The sequence below is a fragment of the Ictidomys tridecemlineatus genome, chromosome 10 (assembly GCF_052094955.1).
Source record: "Ictidomys tridecemlineatus isolate mIctTri1 chromosome 10, mIctTri1.hap1, whole genome shotgun sequence".
NCBI lineage: Eukaryota > Metazoa > Chordata > Mammalia > Rodentia > Sciuridae > Ictidomys > Ictidomys tridecemlineatus.
The window spans coordinates 112,391,732-112,412,349 of NC_135486.1; the positions used below are offsets into that span (position 1 = coordinate 112,391,732).

At 39.0% G+C, this 20,618-nt stretch overlaps 2 protein-coding genes and 1 pseudogene across 3 annotated transcripts in view; 2 read left to right on the forward strand and 1 right to left on the reverse strand.

The window, feature by feature from the left end:
- LOC144367625 (cytochrome P450 3A11-like) overlaps positions 1-20,618 on the forward strand; it is a 492,905-nt gene that overhangs the window by 337,444 nt on the left and 134,843 nt on the right. The gene's annotated exons all lie outside the window — the stretch shown is intronic.
- LOC144364731 (cytochrome P450 3A4-like) overlaps positions 1-20,618 on the reverse strand; it is a 382,460-nt pseudogene that overhangs the window by 327,366 nt on the left and 34,476 nt on the right. The gene's annotated exons all lie outside the window — the stretch shown is intronic.
- The window catches only part of LOC101974169 (cytochrome P450 3A4), a 60,230-nt gene that overhangs the window by 10,707 nt on the left and 28,905 nt on the right, over positions 1-20,618 (forward strand). Inside the window, 1 exon segment of the mRNA XM_078024778.1 lies at positions 10,049-10,142. Within this exon segment, the coding sequence (XP_077880904.1) occupies positions 10,049-10,142 (94 nt within the window).

Below are 20,618 nucleotides of genomic sequence, written 5' to 3' on the forward strand. Positions count from 1 at the left end.
CAGAATTCAAAACTGATGAAGGAAAATGGTGAAGAACCTGACCACGAGTTCTTCCATAGAGACCCAGGTCCTCCTGGCTACCAGCCTTATGCTTTCTATCTGTGAGTCACTGTCCAGCATTTTGTCCTCCAGAAGCCTGGAGTTGGTGGCCTAATCAGGTTACTGTTTTCCTGAACTATTTGGAAGATCAAAATAGATGATGGAATTGAAATTGCTATGAACACTTAAGAATTTTCTATTGATCTTAGGCAAACTGCTTGAGCTTCTCCCTGTCCTGAAACCTATTTTACTATGGGTTTGGGGATTCATGGTGAGGTGTATTCCCAGGGATTATCTGATTGGCTCTGAGTTTACACGTAGAGTGATGAACCAAAATTCAACAGATACAGCTCATGCATAAGTTCTTATCTCATGCAGTGAGAACCTCACCCTTTCAAGCTTTGGGAATTCTGGGGAAAACCATGTTTCTTGGGTTTTGTCTCTTCATCTTCTGGGTTTTCTGCTAAAAATATTCTGGAGGACTGTACCTATTCATATTTTGATTCCTGTGCCCTCCTGGCTGTAGAACCATTTGTAAAATACACCATAGCCCCTCAGATTCCCTGGGAGGCTGACTGAACAATTCCCTCTTTTCTGTGAACCTCTCCTAGCACATTCTTCCCTCCTAAATCTCAATTCTCTCACCCTGAAATTCACAGAAATGTCTAAATGATGAGCATCTAGAACAGAAAATACCAGACAGAAATTTTAAGAAGTTTTATTCTTTTCTTTTTTTATTATCTTTCCTCTCTCTGGGAGATTAGCATCAGTAAAGAGACTTGTTTACCTCCAACATAAAATTTACTAGCAACCTGACAAACACCCCAAACTCAATTGGGCTTTTCTTTTTAATTTTCCTCCACACTCCAGCATGAAAGAATGAATCTATACCATCTAGAAGTGATGTAATTTAGTTTTATTGTACTGTTATAGTTAAAGCTTTGTCCAACGGTTTTATAAACTAACTTTCATACCAGTCACATATAATTGAACCCAGCCTTTATTGAAGTGCACTAGTGGCCAATGACCAGAACTTAAAGCTGTTCCCCACATCAGCCTTGAACAATTTCAAGGGTGCTTCTTATAAGCCTGAAAACAACAAAAAGGATGTTTGAGGGTCTAGCCAATGCACACAAGCCAGGTTACAGAAGCAGGAGAGTGCAGTCAAGTGACAGAAAGCCTAACCAATAACAGTGAGTCCAGTCACCCCATATACATAAACAGATCACAGTTACCCTAGTTACAGAAACAATGCCCCACCAGGGAGTTCCATGTTCTTAAAGGTTTAGATAGCAAAAGGAAAAGAACTTCTTGACCCAGTCATGACCCTTCTACTTGGCATGGTTGTTTTACAGAATTGAGTCACAAACCAAAATGGAGTCACATTTGCTTTTACTATCACATTCCCACTGGTTTTAGAAGGTTTGATGTAAAACTTGCACATCATTAGGCCTCAGTTTCTTTTTTATCCTTCTGTGTCTAAGGGACCATACTAGGCTTGCAGGACCATAAGTCAAACCTCACCTACACTCTTGTGTAATAGGCAGAGCCCTATAGTAGTCCCAGTCAGGAGAAGGACTATGAGTCCAACTATGGCTGAGATGATGGTAGTCAGCCAAAGAGACCATGAGAAATAGTTTTGGAACTAACTGTCTGAAGCTTCTTATGTTTTGTGTTTTTTTCTCACTAGCACCAAACTGTTTTTTATTTTCCCAGAATGCATAAAAACAACACATTTTTCCAAGGGCCATACAAAATCCTACTTGTTTTAGAAAGAGATGATCTAGACCCCATCTGTTTGTAATACCATTTCTCTCAGAGAGTCTAGTAAAAATTCTAGTTTGGAGACTGACATTTTTAGTTCTCCTAAATCTATTCCATGGCTGAGGGACTTAAAATTTTTAGAGCTTGTGATAAGAGCTGCAGTTCCCAAAGCAGTATACTGATCCAGCTATTCCCATACCAGCCAGGAGGGGAACTAAAATGGGGGCAGCCTATCTATGTTGATAAATCAGTGGGCCTGGCCTTTTAATAAGCCCAGGTTCTTTTCCTTTTTCTCCATCAATATAGTAGGTTACATATTTCCGAGTTATTGACAGTTTTGAGATTTAGGCAAAGAGTTTGAAGTGGGACCAGGAAGCATAATTTTTGGTGAACGGGGAGTTGTCCCACTTATAAGTTGGGTTGTGGAAGCAAGTGTCTCTTTCTGGGAGATCACACAGGGTGATCATGAGGGTAGTTCCCCAGGTACATCTTCCTGTTCTAGACATATTGGCGAATATCTATACTGACCATAATTTTTTTATAATATTAGGGACCTACTACTGCTAAAAAGTAAAAGGGCGATGACTGTTCTTACTGCTCCGAGCTAAGAGGGAGTGATGTGAAGTGGGGAAGCAGTTTGGAGTCCCTTTGTAGAAACTGAGAGGGTCATGGTAAAAATCTGGTTCAGGAAGAACAGATTGTAAATTCACCTGGGGGGTGTGCACTTCTGAGAGAAACAAAAGACATGAGTACTGTAAATAAAATTAATGCAAAATAGCAGTTGTAGCATCTGAAATCTTTTCATGAATATTATGAAAATGATAGAAATTAATAATTTTTTACCAGGAGGCAGAAGACCTGAGAAATTGTTCCCATAACAAGGCCTAACAAAGCCTAAGAAGGCCCTTTTTTCTGGACATAAATCTTTAACATTGTCAGAATTATCAGAAATGTAGACACAACATTTATTTAAGTTAGATAATGTCATCTTATTTTTGTAAAATATCTTTATTGGCATGACCTCTACATTCAGTAGAGATATTTTTGTTTCTTAGGGGAAAATAATTATACTAGCAAACACTGATTAAGTCTACTTGTGTATGTGGTTAGGAAAATATGTAGGCCTTAACCTGACTAAAAACTTCTGACTCTGGCAATTTTTATTATCAGGAATTCTTGCCTAAAATTTTTTCTTTTGTTGCCTCCAGTCTTACTTATTTTGGGGGGTGTTAACACAAGTGTACATTTTATGTTACATTAAAATAACTATTGTTTATTTTAAATGCCCAGGAATGGCTGTGCTTTGGGTTTTAACTGCTTTTGCTAGGTGTTTAAGACCAAGCTGGTCAAACTGAACTTTTTCCTATCTATTGGTAAGAGTCAGCTGAGTTTCCTTGGAAGACACTCTTGGGGAACTTGTGAGGAGCATTTCAGCTCTGCTAGTGCCATCTGCATTAGGATGGGTCAAGGTCTTGCTGACCATGTTGCTTCCCTTGGAAGCATCAGGCATGTCTCCCCTTTTTAATGATCCTCCTCTTTTGCAGCATGTACACTCATTGGCTCTCTGTTCTTCAGTGGTCGCATTAATCTCCCTTATCAGGAGGTTATGAGGCCCAGAGTTGCAAAGCTCTTCTCCCTCTCCTGGGTTCAGGCTGACTCAGAGGGCAAGAGCCAAATATTGGTTTTCTTGGCCCCTTTATTTTAACCTTAATTTTTAAGTTTGACCTTTAACATTCAGCAAGTTAGTTTTATCAGTCTTATACTGAGAATACTCTGTTTACCTTTTATGTTTGTAACTTCAGAGTTATTTTTTTTTACATAACACAATATCTTTATTTTATTCATTAACTTATTTAATGTTGAGGATTGAACCTAGTGACTCACTCATGCAAGGCAAACACTGTACTGCTGAGAAATAACTTTAGCCCCTTTTCAGTTAGTTTAATCCCTTTTAATTATTATCTGTCTACAGATGATGGCTTAACATCTCAAATTAGCTTAGGTTGTGTGTTCATGAAGTTTTACTTCTATAACACATTAACAGGCATCAGTTATTGTTAGTTCAGAGCAGGCTGAACAAATGTTAGCTTTGCTTGTTTGCCTCAAGTCTGAACACTCAACCGCACTTAAGGTTGAACATTCGACTTTCACCCATCTGATATAAAGGAAACTCACATCTGACCCCTGCCTGGTCTGCCTGAAGGCAGAAGATGACACCCTTAGCAACTACAGTGATACAATCACTGTATGCCAACAAGGCAGCTTGTAGATCCAGAGAGCCCATTAGATTTTGGCTATAAAATCTCTCTCTTGCCAGGTACCCCTCTCTTGTTTTCTCTTTCTTATCTCACTTTTGCTCTCTTTCATTCTCTCTCTTATTCTCTTTCTCTTTCTTTCTCTCTCTCATACCCTTTGTTCTCTCTCTCTCTCTCTCTCTCTCTCTCTCACTTTTCTTTCTCTCTCTCTCTTTCTCTTTTTTTCCTATTAATCAGACACTGCCACAATAAAGGTCTCTTGGTTGTTCTGGGTGTCATGGTCACTTTTTTTTAGTTATAATGAAAATATAAAGTGAAATTAACAATAGTAAATCATATCTAGCTTGTATATAATTTTGAACCTTGGCTGAATTATATATTTTTATTTGAGATCATAGTAATCTTTTTAATAAAATCAAGCTTTGAATATATCTCTAAATTAACTGAAATCTGGCCTACTTTGAAGTTATTTTGACATGCTGTAAGGTGGGAGGCAGAGCCTTATCTCAAGTAAGGCAGGGCTCTTCACAAGTCCTAGGTAAAGTGTTTTAGTTGTAAAGCTGATCTTTGTCTCTCCTTTAGATATTATTTTATAAAGTTTACATATATTGCTTTCTGACTCTATGAATGTTAGCTAGCACAATATGACATACATCTGAAACATTAATTCAAAAAAGGCTGAGCGCTCTTTCTTTTATGTGGAAATGTGGCAAAAATCTTTTATAATATTAACATTTAAACAGATTAGGATCTCATTATCTCTTAAAATACATTTAAATTTTTATATCCCAGTGTAAAAGGTAACTTAAGGTTTGGTTACAAAACATCAAATAATATAAATAAAACCCCAATAAAATCTATTATCCTTATAAGTTTAAATTACCATTACAGACAATTTTAGTTTGGAGAATACCAACTTGATAAAATGTACCTTTAACCTTTTACCTTAAAGACTTGCATACTTGAAAGACATGAACACCTTCAATCGTTAAAGAAGAGTAATGTACCAAACTTTTATCGATGTTTTTATATTAACCAAGGTTATCTTTTAAAGAAAAATCTAGACTGTGTAATGTAAAACAATACTTCAAAATAAACGTTGCTGTTTAACCAAGATTATTTGTTGTAGGGGATAAAATTCACAGACACAACGTAATTAATATTTTTAGAAGGTTTTGTCATTTTAGCATATAAATATATCAGTACATTAATATTTGTCTGTAGGGAAATACGTTGAATAGTTTTGACTATTTGTGTTACATATATCACCAACTTATTAACATATAAACCTTTTAATATTTATCTTTTATTTTTAGACCTTTATATTACTTAATTAGACCCTTTTGTTGTTTACTTAGATATATTAAAATTATACTTTACTACATAAAGACTTTTTACCTGGAACCACTTTTTAAATGGTTCTAAAGCTGATTTTTGTCTCTCTTTTAAGATATTATTTTATAAAGTTTACATATATTGTTTTCTGACTCTGTATGAATGTTAGCTAGCAGAATATGACATACATATGAAACGTTATTTTTAAAAACCTATTAGATTTTTACTAAATATATTTTTATAATAGAATCTTTTAATAATTTTTAATCCATTGATCCTTCTTTCTGTTTATTCCTTGAAATAACTCTTATACATTTCTGAATTTAGGTAAATTAATCTATTTTAATAAGATGAAATATTTGTTATTTATGGTCTTTAATTGAAATGTAGTTGAAACCTGTTGACTCCTTGTATGTAGAATTATACCTGTTGGGACTTTTAATTTATAGTAACCTTGTTTTTATGATAGCACAAATTTTTTTAAGAGAGACAGAGAAAGAGAGAGAAAGAGAGAGAAAAGAGAGAGAGAGAGAGAGAGAGAGAGAGAGAGAGAGAGAGAGAGAGAGAATTTTTAAATATTTATTTTGAGGATTTTGGTGGAGACAATATTGTTATTTTATTTTTATGTGGTGCTGAGGATAAAACCCAGCGCTGCGCTTATTCCAGGTGTGCGCGTTACCACTTGAGCCACATCCCCTGTCCGACATAAATAATTTAATTTTTTTTAATTGGATGTTCAAAGCATTACAAAGCGTTTGACATATCATATTTCATACATTAGATTCAAGTGGGTTATGAACTCCCATTTTTACCCCAAATACTGATTGCAGAATCACATCGGTTACACATCCACATTTTTACATAATGCCCTATTAGTAATTATTGTAATCTGCTACATTTCCTATCCTCTACTATCCCCCCTCCCTTCCCATCCCATATTCTCTCTCTACCCCATCTACTGTAATATATGTGTAGATGTAATTTATGTTTCATTTTTAAAAAACAAGGTATCAGACAAGTGCATTCAATAGTGTTAGTAATAGTTTTTTGCTATTGAGGAAAAATCATAAACAGAATGGATATCAGACACTTTATAAATATTAACATTTTAACAGCTGTTTAATCATCTAGAAAAAAACTGTGCATTAGTAACTTTAAAGACATTTGTACTTTTATTTATTTTTCCAATTTAAATTGAACCTTTTAAATCATATTAACCAAAGGTATTTGGATCTTTTTTTTATTTTAATTTATGAGCTCAGATGTCAATTTTTTGTACCAAATATATGTGGACATGGCAATACATGTAGATTGACAGTACACTGGTGCATCCACACAAAGCAAACAGATAAACAAAAGCTTTGTAGCTTATTTTTTAAAATCTATTAGATTGAGAGTTAACCCTTGTAAATTGGCCTTAGAATAAAGCAGAGTGTAATCAGAAAAATATATTAATCTAGGCATATTGGAACAAAATTATCAATTTGACAAATATAGAATTTTAAAAGTTTTTCTGATCTTTTCCTTGAGAAGGTCCTGTTCATCAAAGCTAAAAGAGTTAAGGGAATATAGACAAATGAAAGAGTCTTATTTTCTTTCCTGAAGGAACTTCCCAAATATGCAGCTCCATTGGTCTCCTAGGGAGAGTCCCCCAGGTTGGGGTCCCATTCTAAACTGTTTTTTCTGGTTTCTTGGATTGTGGCCACCAAATTTTAGCCTGACACTGAAAAATCTTTGGACTACTTTTTTAATAGTTGGGAGTTATTCATGCTTGCAAATACTGAGAGACAAAATCCAAACTTCCTAGACAAAATTATGCTTTTTGTTAAACAATTTATGAATAATAACTTTATAAAAGACTTTAGTTTTAATTTTTCCTCTATAGGAACTGACATGATTTACCCAGTTGGCCACGTGGCCTAGTTCCTAAGTGCAGGCAATCTCCAGAATACTTTTTTTTTTTTTTACCTTTAGCTTTTACTATTGACAATTCTTTTAGTCCTGTTGGCAGCACTTTACATTTTAATGAAAGCTGTAGTGAGCGCAGTTGAAACCATTTTAATAATTTTTTTCTCATTAGAAACAAATTGAGGTAGAAATTAACACAGAACACAAAGGGAACAAACAAAAACAAACCAACAAACAAAGTTCTGAAAATTGTTAAGAAAATGTTAAAGGGGTCCAGGTAGAGATCTCTATAGAGCTTTCTTGTCCCATGATGATGGTGAAGGGAAAGAGTCCTGATGAGAGAAGAGCAATTGTGAGAACAAAAAAAGGGCCCATGCACAACACAGGGACAGATAAATACAAGACAGATGGCCGGCAAACAGACACTGGACAAATGACAAACAGAAAGGCAGAAGCTGGAGAAACGACAAACAGCAGAACAGATGCAGGACAAGCAACAATCGGTAAGGTCACACAGGGAGACCTCTAATGGGGCAGAGACCACGTCTCATTCTGCCCCCAGGAACAGATGAGGCCCCACAGGGAGGCCTCCAGGGGGACAGAGACAATGTCTGCTCATGCCCCAAGATACAGACAGGTGAGGTCACACAGGGAGTCCTCCAATGGGGAAGAGTCATGACTCATCCTACCCCAGGCAAAGGTAAGAGCCCACTGGGAGCTCCAGGGAGACAGTGACAACATCTCCTACTGTCCCGGGAAAGGTGTAAGCAACTGCGTCCAATCTGGCCTTGTTTCCAGAGGAGTCCACTCACCCTATCTGACAGCCAGCAGGAGGAGCATCCTGAGATGCTATAGCCCCCAGATGTTATAGTTAAAGCTTCATCTCAGGGTTTTAGAAACTGACTTCCAGACCACTCTTGTATAATCAAATCAAGCCTTTTTTGCAGCACATTAGTGGTCACTGAACAGAATATAAAGCTGTTTCTCTGATCAGCCCTGAACAACTGTAAGGGTGCTCCTTATAACCCTGAAAACCACAAAAGGGATGTTTGGGGTGCAGACAATGCAAGCAAGCCAGGTTACAGAAGCGGAAGAGTGCAGTAAAGCACTAAGAAGCATAATCGCAGTTGGCTCAGTCACCCCAGTTACAGAAACAGAACCCTGTTACCCTAGTTATAGAAATCATGCCCCATTAGGTAGTTCCATGTCCTTAAAGGTTTTGATATCAAAAGAAAAAGAACATCTTGACCAAGTCATGTCCCTTCTACTTGGCATGGTCATTTTATAGAATGGAGGCACAAAACAAAATGGAGTCACATTTGCTTTTACTATCACAGTATTTAATGGCAGGATTTGTACAGAATATATGAAATGTACACTGCCTTAAACATTCTACTCTAAAAAGCAGCAGCAAGTTCTTATTGCAACTGTCTGGAACACATTATAGGTTCTTATTTTATATGGCATATTTTTTTCTCAGTTAACAGGACAGTTCCTGAACTTTGGAGGGTCCCCCTCCATGTAGATGAGAGGAATTATAGAGCATACTGGGCCATTTATCCATGCCACAGATTTCTCCTCTGCCACTATGGAGCCACTTTTGCAGAACTAGCTGTTTCATGGTTAAAATAGCTGCTAGGACTCTATTGTACACCATTTCTTTTTTTCCATGTTTCTCTCATCTTTTGGGATGGTGGAGCAGGGATTGTAGGACATAGAACACTCTGGCATGGAGTTGTGAGTATGACACATCTGAGTTGCTGGCCAGCCAGGCCAAAGAAGCACCAGCCTTTGTGGGTTTTCATACAAAGGGAGTTGATGCATGGGGGCAATAAACAAAATGTGCTGTGACTGTCCACCTTGATGAACATGAGCATGCCTGGCTCTGTGCTGCCATCTGAGCATCACAGTTGGAGGAACAGACTCAATGAGAGGGAGAATGGCCTGAAGATGATTCCTCAGTCATTCATTCCTCACTGTAGCACTCAGAGGATAAAGGGAACTTAGTCTTCCCTCTGGCTCAAGGCAACCAGATTGTCTGACAACAGACTTGGATGACACTCAACATGCCTCACATTTGTGTGAGGTAGAGGGAAGTCTCATTGTTTCAAAATGGTACATTTGCCATTCAACAGAAGGATATTATTACTGCTTCCAAGGATCATACAAAGTCAATTTTAAAGAAGGGCTGGATGCTGAACTGGGAGCATTGCAGAGAAAGAAGGAAAAACCCCCAAAGTTTTATGACCAAAATGTAAGAAAAAAATGTCACCAGAGGCTCTCAATTGGCCCTCTGTGATTGAATAGACTGTGTTAATCAATATCTTTTCATCAAAGTAACTTCAAAATATCACCCCCCTTTTTATACTGGGAAATACTACATTAAGGAAGGGCCAACATACCAAAGAGACATGCAAATGAAACGCCCTGGCAGAATGCCAGGCTGGACCTTGCAGGAGCACTCAATTCTGGGAATGTGTATTGATTATAAACCTAAGAATTCGGGCATGAAGTCTCAACTTCTCTTAGCTCATCAATATGACTTTGGGGTAAGGGGGGCTTTTTAAATGGAGTTGGGAAGCAGCAAAAGTGCTCACTTTCTCTCTCTGTGAGTTGGAGTTGTTGTTATATATCACCTATATGTTACCTCCCTCATTGCCTGGTCCAGTTTCTGAGTCAGAGACTGGTCAGGCTATTATCAATGGAATGACAATCATAGTGACCAGGATTTGTCTCTCACTTTATAGATGTGGAACCTATTCACATGTGCAGTTTGAAAAGCTGGGAATTTCTGAGCCAACACCTTTGCCTTTCTTTGGAATGTTTCTGCACTACTACAAGGTGAGTATGGTTGAGTTCCCTCTTTTTACTTTGGGAAAAAAAATGCCAGTTTAATGTCATTGGTAAAACTGAACTTCTTTTGGAGGAAGTTCCCAGCTCTCATCCTTTTTGAAACGGTGTGCAAGCTCCACCCTGAGCATGGCCAGGTTTTTCCTGGGGCTCTGCTGTCAACTTTTTCAAGAGCCTCAGTGGAACAGCTCAGATCTCTAGTTCATCTGCATTGGATGCTCATGATGTTGTTCAGACTTGTACATATCATAAAGGGGATGTTTAATTTGCCTTTGCACAATTCCAGGAAATTTATATTGTATTTAATATTTGATAAAAAATCTGTGAAAGAGAAGACATCAAGCACATTCAAACACTCCTATTCATAACTAGATCTTATGAGTAGCTATTTAAAAAATGTTCATGAATAGATTTGAAACTACAATTTCTTGAGCAATGCAAGTATTCATAGTTTGATAATTTGCTCATACATAATTTCTTAATGTCTAGCTGTGACTCAGCACTAATCCATCCAGCTGAAACAACTGGTCAGCCCTTCTTATCCTACTGAGGTAAATGCCAACCGAGCCTTCATAGATAGTTGCCACAGATTTGAAACGGGGCTTGGGAGAGACAGTAAGGACCCACCCGTTGCATTGGTCACCCAGCAAAGGGAAACGAACTGTCGTCCTTTGCAAGAGATACTGCCATGGCAGAGAACTGACGTCACCAGACTGCGGGGGAGGTTATAACTTCGTTGAAACTTGCGGCTACAGGTGTGTAATCCCATAGCCTTCTCTCTCCACACATCAGGAAAACCTTAAAGGCCCCTCCCAACTCTCCTGTAAGGGCGCCTCCCACCTTTTCCGTGAGCTCGATACCAGACCGGGGGAATCAGTCGTGGCGCAGGACCCACGGTGCAGAACTCCCAGCTACTGCTCCCACCAGTGCTGACACCTAAGGTCTCTTGTACCAGCTACCCGGGGCGTGGCTACCAGAGGGCAAGTAAAATTCGCTGAGGATTCTCAGCCCCAAGCTCCACAAACTGAGGGTCTGAGGGAATGACAGACAGGGAGAGTGTGCCCAGTCATTCTTGAAAACAGAGCTCCCGGGAGCAGCAGACCTGGCGTGTAGCCAATATTGTGGTGAGCGTCACCCATGATTTTGTCATTTTTTATTGCTGCATAGTACTCCATTGTGTATAGATGCCACATTTTTTTTTATCCATTCATCTATTGAAGAGCATCTGGTTTGGTTCCACAGTCTAGCTATTGTGAATTGTGCTGCTATGAACATCGCTATGGCAGCATCCCTGTAGCATGCTCATTTAAGGTCTTCAGGGAATAGTCCGAGAAGGGCAATAGCAGGGTCAAATGGTGGTTCCATTCCCAGCTTTCCCAGGAATCTCCAAACTGCTTTTCAAATTGGCCGCACCAATTTGCAGTCCCACCAGCAATGTTAAACTTTACCCTTTTCTCCACATCCTCGCCAGCACTTGTTGTTGTTTGACTTCATAATGGCTGCCAATCTTACTGGAGTGAGATGGTATTTTAGCTTGGTTTTGATTTGCATTTCTCTGACTGCTAGGGATGGTGAGCATTTTTTCATGTACTTGTGGATTGATTGTATATCCTCCTATGAGAAGGGTCTGTTCAGCTCCTTGGCCCATTTGTTGATTGGGTTATTTGTTATCTTATTGTATAATTTTTTGAGTTCTTTGTATACTCTGGATATTAGGGATCTATCTGAAGTGTGAGGAGTAAAAATTTGTTCCCAGGATGTAGGCTCCCTATTTACCTCTCTTATTGTTTCTCTTGCTGAGAAAAAACTTTTTTGTTTAAGTAAGTCCCATTTATTGATTCTTGTTATTAACTCTTGTGCTATGGGTGTCCTATTAAGGAATTTGGAGCCTGACCCCACAATATGTAGATCAGAGCCAACTTTTTCTTCTATCAGATGCAGAGTCTCTGATTTGATATCAAGTTTCATGATCCATTTAGAGTTAACTTTTGTGCATGGCGAGAGGAAGAGATTCAGTTTCATTTTGTTGCTTATGGATTTACAGTTTTCCAAACACCATTTGTTGAAAATGCTATCCTTCCTCCACTGCATGCTTTTAGCCCCTTTATCAAATATAAGATAGTTGTAACTTTGTGGATTAGTCTCTGTGTCCTCTATTCTATACCATTGGTCCACGTGCCTGTTTTGGTACCAGTACCATGCTGTTTTTGTCACTATTGCTGTGTAGTATAGTTTGAAGTCTGGTATCGCTATACCGCCTGATTCACACTTCCTGATTAGAATTGTTTTTGCTATTCTGGGTCTTCTATTTTTCCATATGAATTTCATGATTGCTTTATCTATTTCTACAAGAAATGCCGTTGGGATTTTGATTGGCATTGCATTAAAACTATAGAGAAATTTTGGTAATATCGCGATTTTGATAATGTTAGTTCTTCCTATCCATGAACAGGGTATATTTTTCCATCTTCTAATGTCTTCTTCTACTTCTCTATTTAGGGTTCTGTAGTTTTCATTGTATAAATCTTTCACCTCTTTTGTTAAGTTTATTCCAAAGTAATTTATTTTTTTGGAGGATATTGTAGATGGAGTGTTTTTCCTTATTTCTCTTGCAGAAGTTTTGTCGCTGATATACAGAAATGCCTTTGATTTATGCGTTTTGATTTTATATCTTGCCACTTTGCTGAATTCATTTATTAGTTCTAGTAGTTTCTTTGTGGACCCTTTTGGGTCTTCTAAGTATAGAATAATGTCATCTGCAAATAGTGATAATTTAAATTCTTCTTTTCCTACTTTTTAATTTTTTTATTTTTTTATTGTTGGTCATTCAAAACATTACATAGTTCTTAATATACCATATTTCACCGTTTGATTCAAGTGGGTTATGAACTCCCAATTTTACCTCGTATACAGATTGTTGTATCACATCAGTTACCCTTCCATTGACTTACATATTGCCGTTCTAGTCACTGATGTATTCTGCTGTCTATCCTATTCTCTACTCTCCCCCCTCCCCTCCCCTCCACTTTTCTCTCTCTACCCCCTTTACTGTAAATCATTACTTCCACTTGTATTATCTTGTCTTACCCCTCCTTTCCTCTTATATGTAATTTTGTATATCCCTTAGGATCACCTTTCATTTCCATGCACTTTCCCTTCTCGCTCCCTTTCCCTCCCACCTCTCATCCCTGTTTAATGTTGATCTTCTTCTCCAGCTCTTCATCCCTACCCTATTCTTCGTTACTCCGCTTATATCAAAGGAGTCATTTGGCATTTGTTTTTTAAATATTGACTAGCTTCACTTAGCATGATCTACTCTAATGCCATCCATTTCCCTCCAAATTATATGATTTTGTCATTTTTTAATGCAGAGTAATACTCCATTGTGTATAAATGCCACATTTTTTTTATCCATTCATCTATTGAAGGGCATCTGGGTTGGTTCCACAATCTTGCTATCATGAATTGTGCTGCTATAAACATCGATGTTGTAGTGTCCCTGTAGCATGCTCTTATTATGTCTTTAGGGGTTTGACCCAGAAGGGAAATAGCTGGGTCAAATGGTGGTTCCATTCCCAGCTTTCCAAGAAATCTCCATACTGCTTTCCAAATTTGCTGCACCAATTTGCAGTCCCACCAACTATTAACAAGTGTACCCTTTTACCCGCATCCTCTCCAGCACTTGTTGTTGGACTTCATGATGGCTTCCAATCTTACTGGAGTGAGATGGTATCTTAGGGTGGTTTTGATTTGCATTTCTCTGACTGCTAGCGATTGTGAGCATTTTTTCATGTACTTATTGATTGATTGTATGTCCTCCTCTGAGAAGTGTCTGTTTAGGTCCTTGGCCCATTTATTGATTGAGTTATTTGTTATCTTATTGTCTAATATTTTAAGTTCTTTGTATATTCTGGATATTAGGGCTCTATCTGAAGTGTGTAAAGATTTGTTCCCAGCATGTAGGCTCCCTGTTTATCTCTCTTATTGTTTCTTTTGCTGAGGAAAACTTTTTAGTTTGAGTAAGTCTCATTTGTTGATTCTAGTTGTTAATTCTTGCGCTATGGGTGTCCTGTTGAAGAATTTGCAGCCCGACTTCACAGTATGTAGAACATAGCAAACTTTTTCTTCTATCAGATGCCATGTCTCTGATTTGATATCAAGCTCCTTGATCCATTTTGAGTTAACTTTTGTGCATGGCGAGAGAAAAAAATTTAGTCTCATTTTGTTGCATATGGATTTCCAGTTTTCCCAGCACCATTTGTTGAAGATGCTATCCTTCCTCCATTGCATGGTTTTAGCCTCTTTATGAAATATAAAATAGTTGTAGTTTTGTGGATTGGTTCCTGTGTCCTCTATTCTGTACCATTGGTCCACCTGCCTGTTTTGGTACCAGTACCATGCTCTTTTTGTCACTATTGCTCTGAAGTATAGTTTGAAGTCTGGTATCACTATACCGCTTGATTCGCACGTCCTGCTTAGAATTGTTTTTGCTATTCTGGGTCTTTTATTATTCCATATGAATTTCATGATTGTTTTATCTATTTCTACAAGAAATGCTGTTGGGATTTTGACGGGCATTGCATTGAATTTATAGAGAACTTTTGGTAATATCGCCATTTTGATAATGTTAGTTCTCCCTATCCATTAACAGGGTATATTTTTCCATCTTCTAAAGTCTTCTTCAATATCTCTCTTTAGAGTTCTGTAGTTTTCATTGTATAAGTCTTTCACGTCTTTTGTTAGGTTGATTCCCAAGTATTTTATTTTTTGGGGGGATGTTGTGAATGAAGTAGTTGTCCTCATTTCTGTTTCAGAGGATTTGTTGCTGATATACAGGAATGCATTTGATTTATGCGTGTTGATCTTATATTCTGCCACTTTGCTGAATTCATTTATTAGCTCTAATAGTTTCTTTGTAGAAACTATTAGAGCTAATAAATGGGTCTGCTAGGTACAGAATCATGTAATCTGCAAATAGTGATAATTTAAGTTCTTCTTTTCCTATTTTTATGCCTTTAATTTTTTCGTCTGTCTAATTGCTCTGGCCAGTGTTTCGAGAACTATGTTGAACAGAAGTGGTGAGAGAGGGCATCCCTGTCTTGTACCATATCGTAGAGGGAATTCCTTCAATTTTTCTCTGTTCAGAATGATGCTGGCCTGAGGCTTATTGTAGATTGCTTTTACAATGTTGAGGTATGATCCTGTTATCCCTAATTTTTCTAGAGTTTTAAACATAAAGGGATGCTGTACTTTGTCGAATGCTTTTTCTGCATCTATCAAGATGATCATATGGTTCTTATTTTTAAGTCTATTGATGTGGTGAATAACATTTATCGATTTCCGTATATTAAACAAGCCTTGCATCCCAGGGATGAATCCTACTTGATCATGGTGTATAATTTTTTGATATGTTTTTGAATCCGATTTGCCAGAATTTTATTGAGGATTTTTGCATCTAGGTTCATTAGAGATATTGGTCTGTAGTTTTCTTTCTTTGAAGTGTCTTTGTCTGGTTTCAGAATCAGGGTGATGTTGGCCTCGTAGAATGAATTTGGAAGTTCTTTCTCTTTTTCTATTTCCTGAAATAGCTTGAAAAGTATTGGTGTTAGTTCCTCTTTAAAGGTTTTTTAAAACTCCTCTGTATACCCATCCGGTCCTGGGCTTTTCTTAGTTGGTAGTCTTTTGATGGTTTCTTCTATTTCCTCTATTGTTATTGGTATGTTTAGGTTGTCTATATCCTCCTGACTCAATCTGGGCAGATTATATTACTTAAAAAATTTATCGATGCCTTCACTATCTTTTATTTTATTGGAGTATAAGGATTCAAAATAATTTCTGATTATCTTCTGTATTTCTGAAGTGTCTGTTGTGATATTGCCTTTTTCATCCCGTATGCTAGTAATTTGGGTTCTCTCTCTTCTTCTCTTTGTTAGCATGGCTAAGGGTCTGTCGATTTTATTTATTTTTTCAAAGAATCAACTTTTAGTTTTGTCAATTTTTTTCAATTGTTTCTTTTGTTTCGATTTCATTAATATCAGCTCTGATTTTAATTATTCCTTGCCTTCTAATTCTTTTGCTGTTGTTTTGGTCTTCTTTTTCTAAGATTTTGAGATGAAGTATGAGATAATTTATTTGTTGTTTTTTTTGTTTGTTTGTTTGTTTTTAAAGGAATGAACTCCAAGCAATGAATTTTCCTCTTAGAACTGCTTTCAATGTTTTCCATAGATTCCGATATGTTGTGTCTGTGTTTTCATTTAACTCTAAGAAGTTTTTAATTTCCTCCTTGATGTCTTCTAAAACCCATTGATCATTCAGTAACCTATTGTTCATTCTCCAAGTGACACATAATTTTTCCTTCCTTTTTTTATTATTGATTTTCAGTTTCATTCCATTATAATCAGATAAGATGCATGGTATTATCTCTACTCCTTTATATTGTCTAAGAGTTGCCCTGTGACATAATATATGATCTATTTTTGAGAAGGATCCATGTGCTGCTGAGAAAAACGTGTAAGTACTTGATGTTGGGTGGTATATTCTATATATGTCAATAAAGTCTAGGCTATTAATTGTGTTATTGAGTTGTATAGTTTCCTTATTTAACTTTTGTTTGGAAGATCTGTCCAGTGGTGAGAGAGGTGTGTTGAAGTCTCCCATGATTATTTTATGGTGGTCTATTAGACTCTTGAACTTGAGAAGAGTTTGTTTGATGAACATAGCTGCACCATTATTTGGGGCATATATATTTATGATTGTTATGTCTTGTTGGTGTATGGTTCCCTTGAGCAGTATGAAGGGTCCTTCTTTATCCATTTTGATTAACTTTGGCTTGAAATCTATTTTATTATATATGAGTATGGACACTCCTGATTGTTTCCACAGTCCATATGAGTGGTATGATTTTTCCCAACCTTTCACATTCAGTCTATGTATATCTTTTTCTATCAGATGCGTCTCCAGTAGGCAGCATATTGTTGGGTCTTGTTTTGTGATCCATTCAACTAGCCTGTGTCTCTTAATTGGTGAGTTTAAGCCATTAACATTTAGGGTTATTATTGAGATATGGTTTATTCTTCCAGCCATATTTGTTTATTAATGTTACTAAACCTGATTAGTTTTCCTCTTTGATTACTTTCCCCCCTTTACTGTCCTACCTCCCACTGTTGGTTTTCAATGTTATTTTCCATTTCTTCTTCCTATAATGTTTTGCCAAGGATTTTTTGAAGAGATGGTTTTCTAGCTGCAAATTCTTTTAACTTCTGTTTATCATGGAAGGTTTTAATTTCTTCTTCCATTCTGAAGCTTACTTTCACCGGATACACGATTCTAGGTTGGAACCCATATTCTTTCAGTGTTTGAAATATGTTATTCCAGGATCTTCTATCTTTCAGAGTCTGTGTTGAGAGATCACCTGTTATCCAGATTGGTTTACCCCTAAATTTTATCTGCTTCTTTTCTCTTGTAGCTTTTAAAATTCTCTCCTTATTCTGTATGTTGGACATCTTCATTATAATGTGTCTAGGTGTGGATCTCTTATGATTTTGCACATTCGGCGTCCTGTAGGCTTCTAGGATTTGGGATTCTGTCTCATTCTTCAAGTCTGGGAAGTTTTCTCTTATTATTTCACTGAATAGATTATTTATTCCTTTCGTTTAGAGCTCTGTGCCTTCCTGTATCCAAATGACTCTTAAGTTTGGTGTTTTGATATTATCCCATAATTCTTGGATGTTCTGCTCATGGTTTCTTAGCAGACTTGGTGAGCTGTCTATGTTCTTTTCAAGTTGAAATACTTTGTCTTCATTGTCTGATGTTCTATCTTCTAAGTGATCTACTCTGGTGGTAGTATTCTCAATTAGTTTTGAAGTTGTTTTATTGCTTCCTGCATTTCTAGGATTTCTATTTTTTTTTATTACCTCTATCTCCCTGTGAAATTGATCTTTTACTTCCTGGATTTGTTTATGTAGTTTTTTGTCAATGTGATTTTTCATTGTCTGATTTTGTTGTCTCATGTCTTCCTTGAGACTCCAGATCATCTGAAGCATGTATATCCTGAACTCTTTATCTGCCATTCCATCTGTTGCAGCTATTACCTCTTCTAAAGTTGACTTGACCTGCATTGCTTGTGGTCCTTTCTTTTTATGTCTTTTCATACTGCTTGAATTTATTTCTGCTTGGTGAAACTATTGTGGTTTTGAAATTTACCCCTATTTATTTATATTGCTCTTGTATAGTTGGAAAGTCTCCCTTGCAGGGTGAGTAGTGGCTGTGCTCCTCCTCTAATTAGGGTGGTCTGTCTACCACGCTGGTCGGTCGCAGGTCTGCCCCCCCTGCGGGCGCAGGTGGCAGCTCTGCTCTGCTCCTTCCAATTGTGGTGACATAACTACCACGCCCTCGGGTCGTTGGTTCTGATCCGGATGTGGGCGGCGGCTCTGCTCAATTCCCACTCCAATTGGTGTCACGTGTCTACCACACTGGCAGGCCTCTAGGCCTGTTCCACTGGTGAGTCACAGGTCTGCCCACTTTTCGAGCTCGGGCGGCAGTTCTGCACAGCCCCTACTCCCAATGGGGGTACCTGACTGCCTCTCCAACGGTTCGCTGAGCCCCCTCTGGGCACCGGCGGCGGCCCTGCTCCACCTCCACTCCAACCAGTGTGATGCGACTGCCTCAGTGCTACGTGTCCCCCACGCTAGCAGGCTACCGGGCCTGTCATGCCAGTGGGTCGCAGGTCTGCCTACCTTGCAGGCTCAGACAGCGGCTTGGCACAGCCCCTACTCCAAGTGGAGTTACTTTGCTATCACGCTGTCGGGTCGCTGATCCTTTCTAGGCGTGAGAAGCTACTAACTTCGGCCCCAGCTGCAGTTGGGGTGTCATGATACCACGCCGGCGGGTCACTTGGCCTAGGCGGCAGCTCCACTCTGCCTCCCCAGCTTCCACAGCACCCAGTAGGACCCTGACCGAGAAGCAGTCACCACAGGTTCCCCAGCCCTGGGCCAAGGCAGTTTCGGGAGCCCAAATCCAGCCTATCCGATCCCAATGCATGCTCCACTGGGGGCTGGCTCCAAGGAGCACCCCCCCACCGTGGGTCCCCCAGCCCCAGGCCAAATCACTTCCGGAAGCCAGAGCCCGGCCGCTCCAAGCTCTCCAAACTCGGTGCACACTCCTCTGAGCGCAGGCTCAAAGACACAGTCCCCACAGGCTCCCCAGCCCTGGGCCAAAACTGTTCCAGAAGTCCGACCCCAGCAGCCCCAAGCTCAGCGCACACTCCACTTGGAGCTGGCCTTCACATGCAGTCTCCGTGGATTCCCTAACCCTGGGCAAAGGCAGCCCCGGGGACCAGAATCCGGTCGCTCAGAGCCCAGCACCCACCTTGCCAGAAACAGGCCCCCAGGAGTACTCTCCACCGGTTCTCAATTCCCAAGCCTGAGCAATATGTCTGCTACACGCAGGCTAATACCAGCCTGAAATCACCTGTTCCATAGCTGAATGCGCTGATATCAGTAGAAAACAGAGATGATTACATAATCTCTCCAAGATGGCGGCTGCTGTCCTTCTCCGTGGTCCGACTGGTGTCCGGAACCGAACTGGACCGCTTCTCTTCTCTGTCTCAAAGCCAGAACTCAGCACTAAGCGCGGCCATTGTACCGCTGGCGGGAGCCCCCAGAATCCGTATTGCTGCACCCCCACTCCGGCACCTCGCCGCTTTCCCCGCGCGCGCCGCAGACTCCAGCTGTGGGGTGTTCCCCCGATCAGGCAATGCAATCGTCCATGCAGAGAAATCGCAGAGAAATTGCACTCGACTAGGCTCACGCATTCGAACTTTGCGCGATGGAAATCCGTCCACTAGATTCTGGAGCACCTCAATTTCACTGGAAATTCCCAACAAGATATCCTTCAGCCATTTCACCTCGTCTTTCTCCCCCTCAGTGACACGGCGCACTGGGATGATGCACTCCCTTCACCGCCATCTTCTTCTTTTCCTATTTTTATGCCTTTAATTTCTTTCATCTGTCTAATTGCTCTGGCCAGTGTTTCAAGAACTATGTTGAACAGAAGTGGTGAGAGAGGGCATCCCTGTCTCGTTCCAGATTTTAGAGGGAATGCCTTCAATTTTTCTCCATTCAGAATGATGCTATCCTTAGGCTTAGCATAGATTGTTATTACAATGTCAAGGTACGTTCCTGTTATCCCTAGTTTTTCTCGAGTTTTGAACATAAAGGGATGCTGTACTTTGTGGAATGCTTTCTCTGCGTCTATTGAGATGATCATATGGTTCTTATCTTAAAGTCTATTGATGTGGTGAATAACATTTATTGATTTCCGTATATTGAACCAGCCTTGCATCCCAGGGATGAATCCTACTTGATCATGGTGCACAATTTTTTCTATATGTATTTGAATCTGATTCGCCAGAATTTTATTGAGGATTTTTGCATCCAGGTTCATTAGAGATATTGGTCTGTAGTTTTC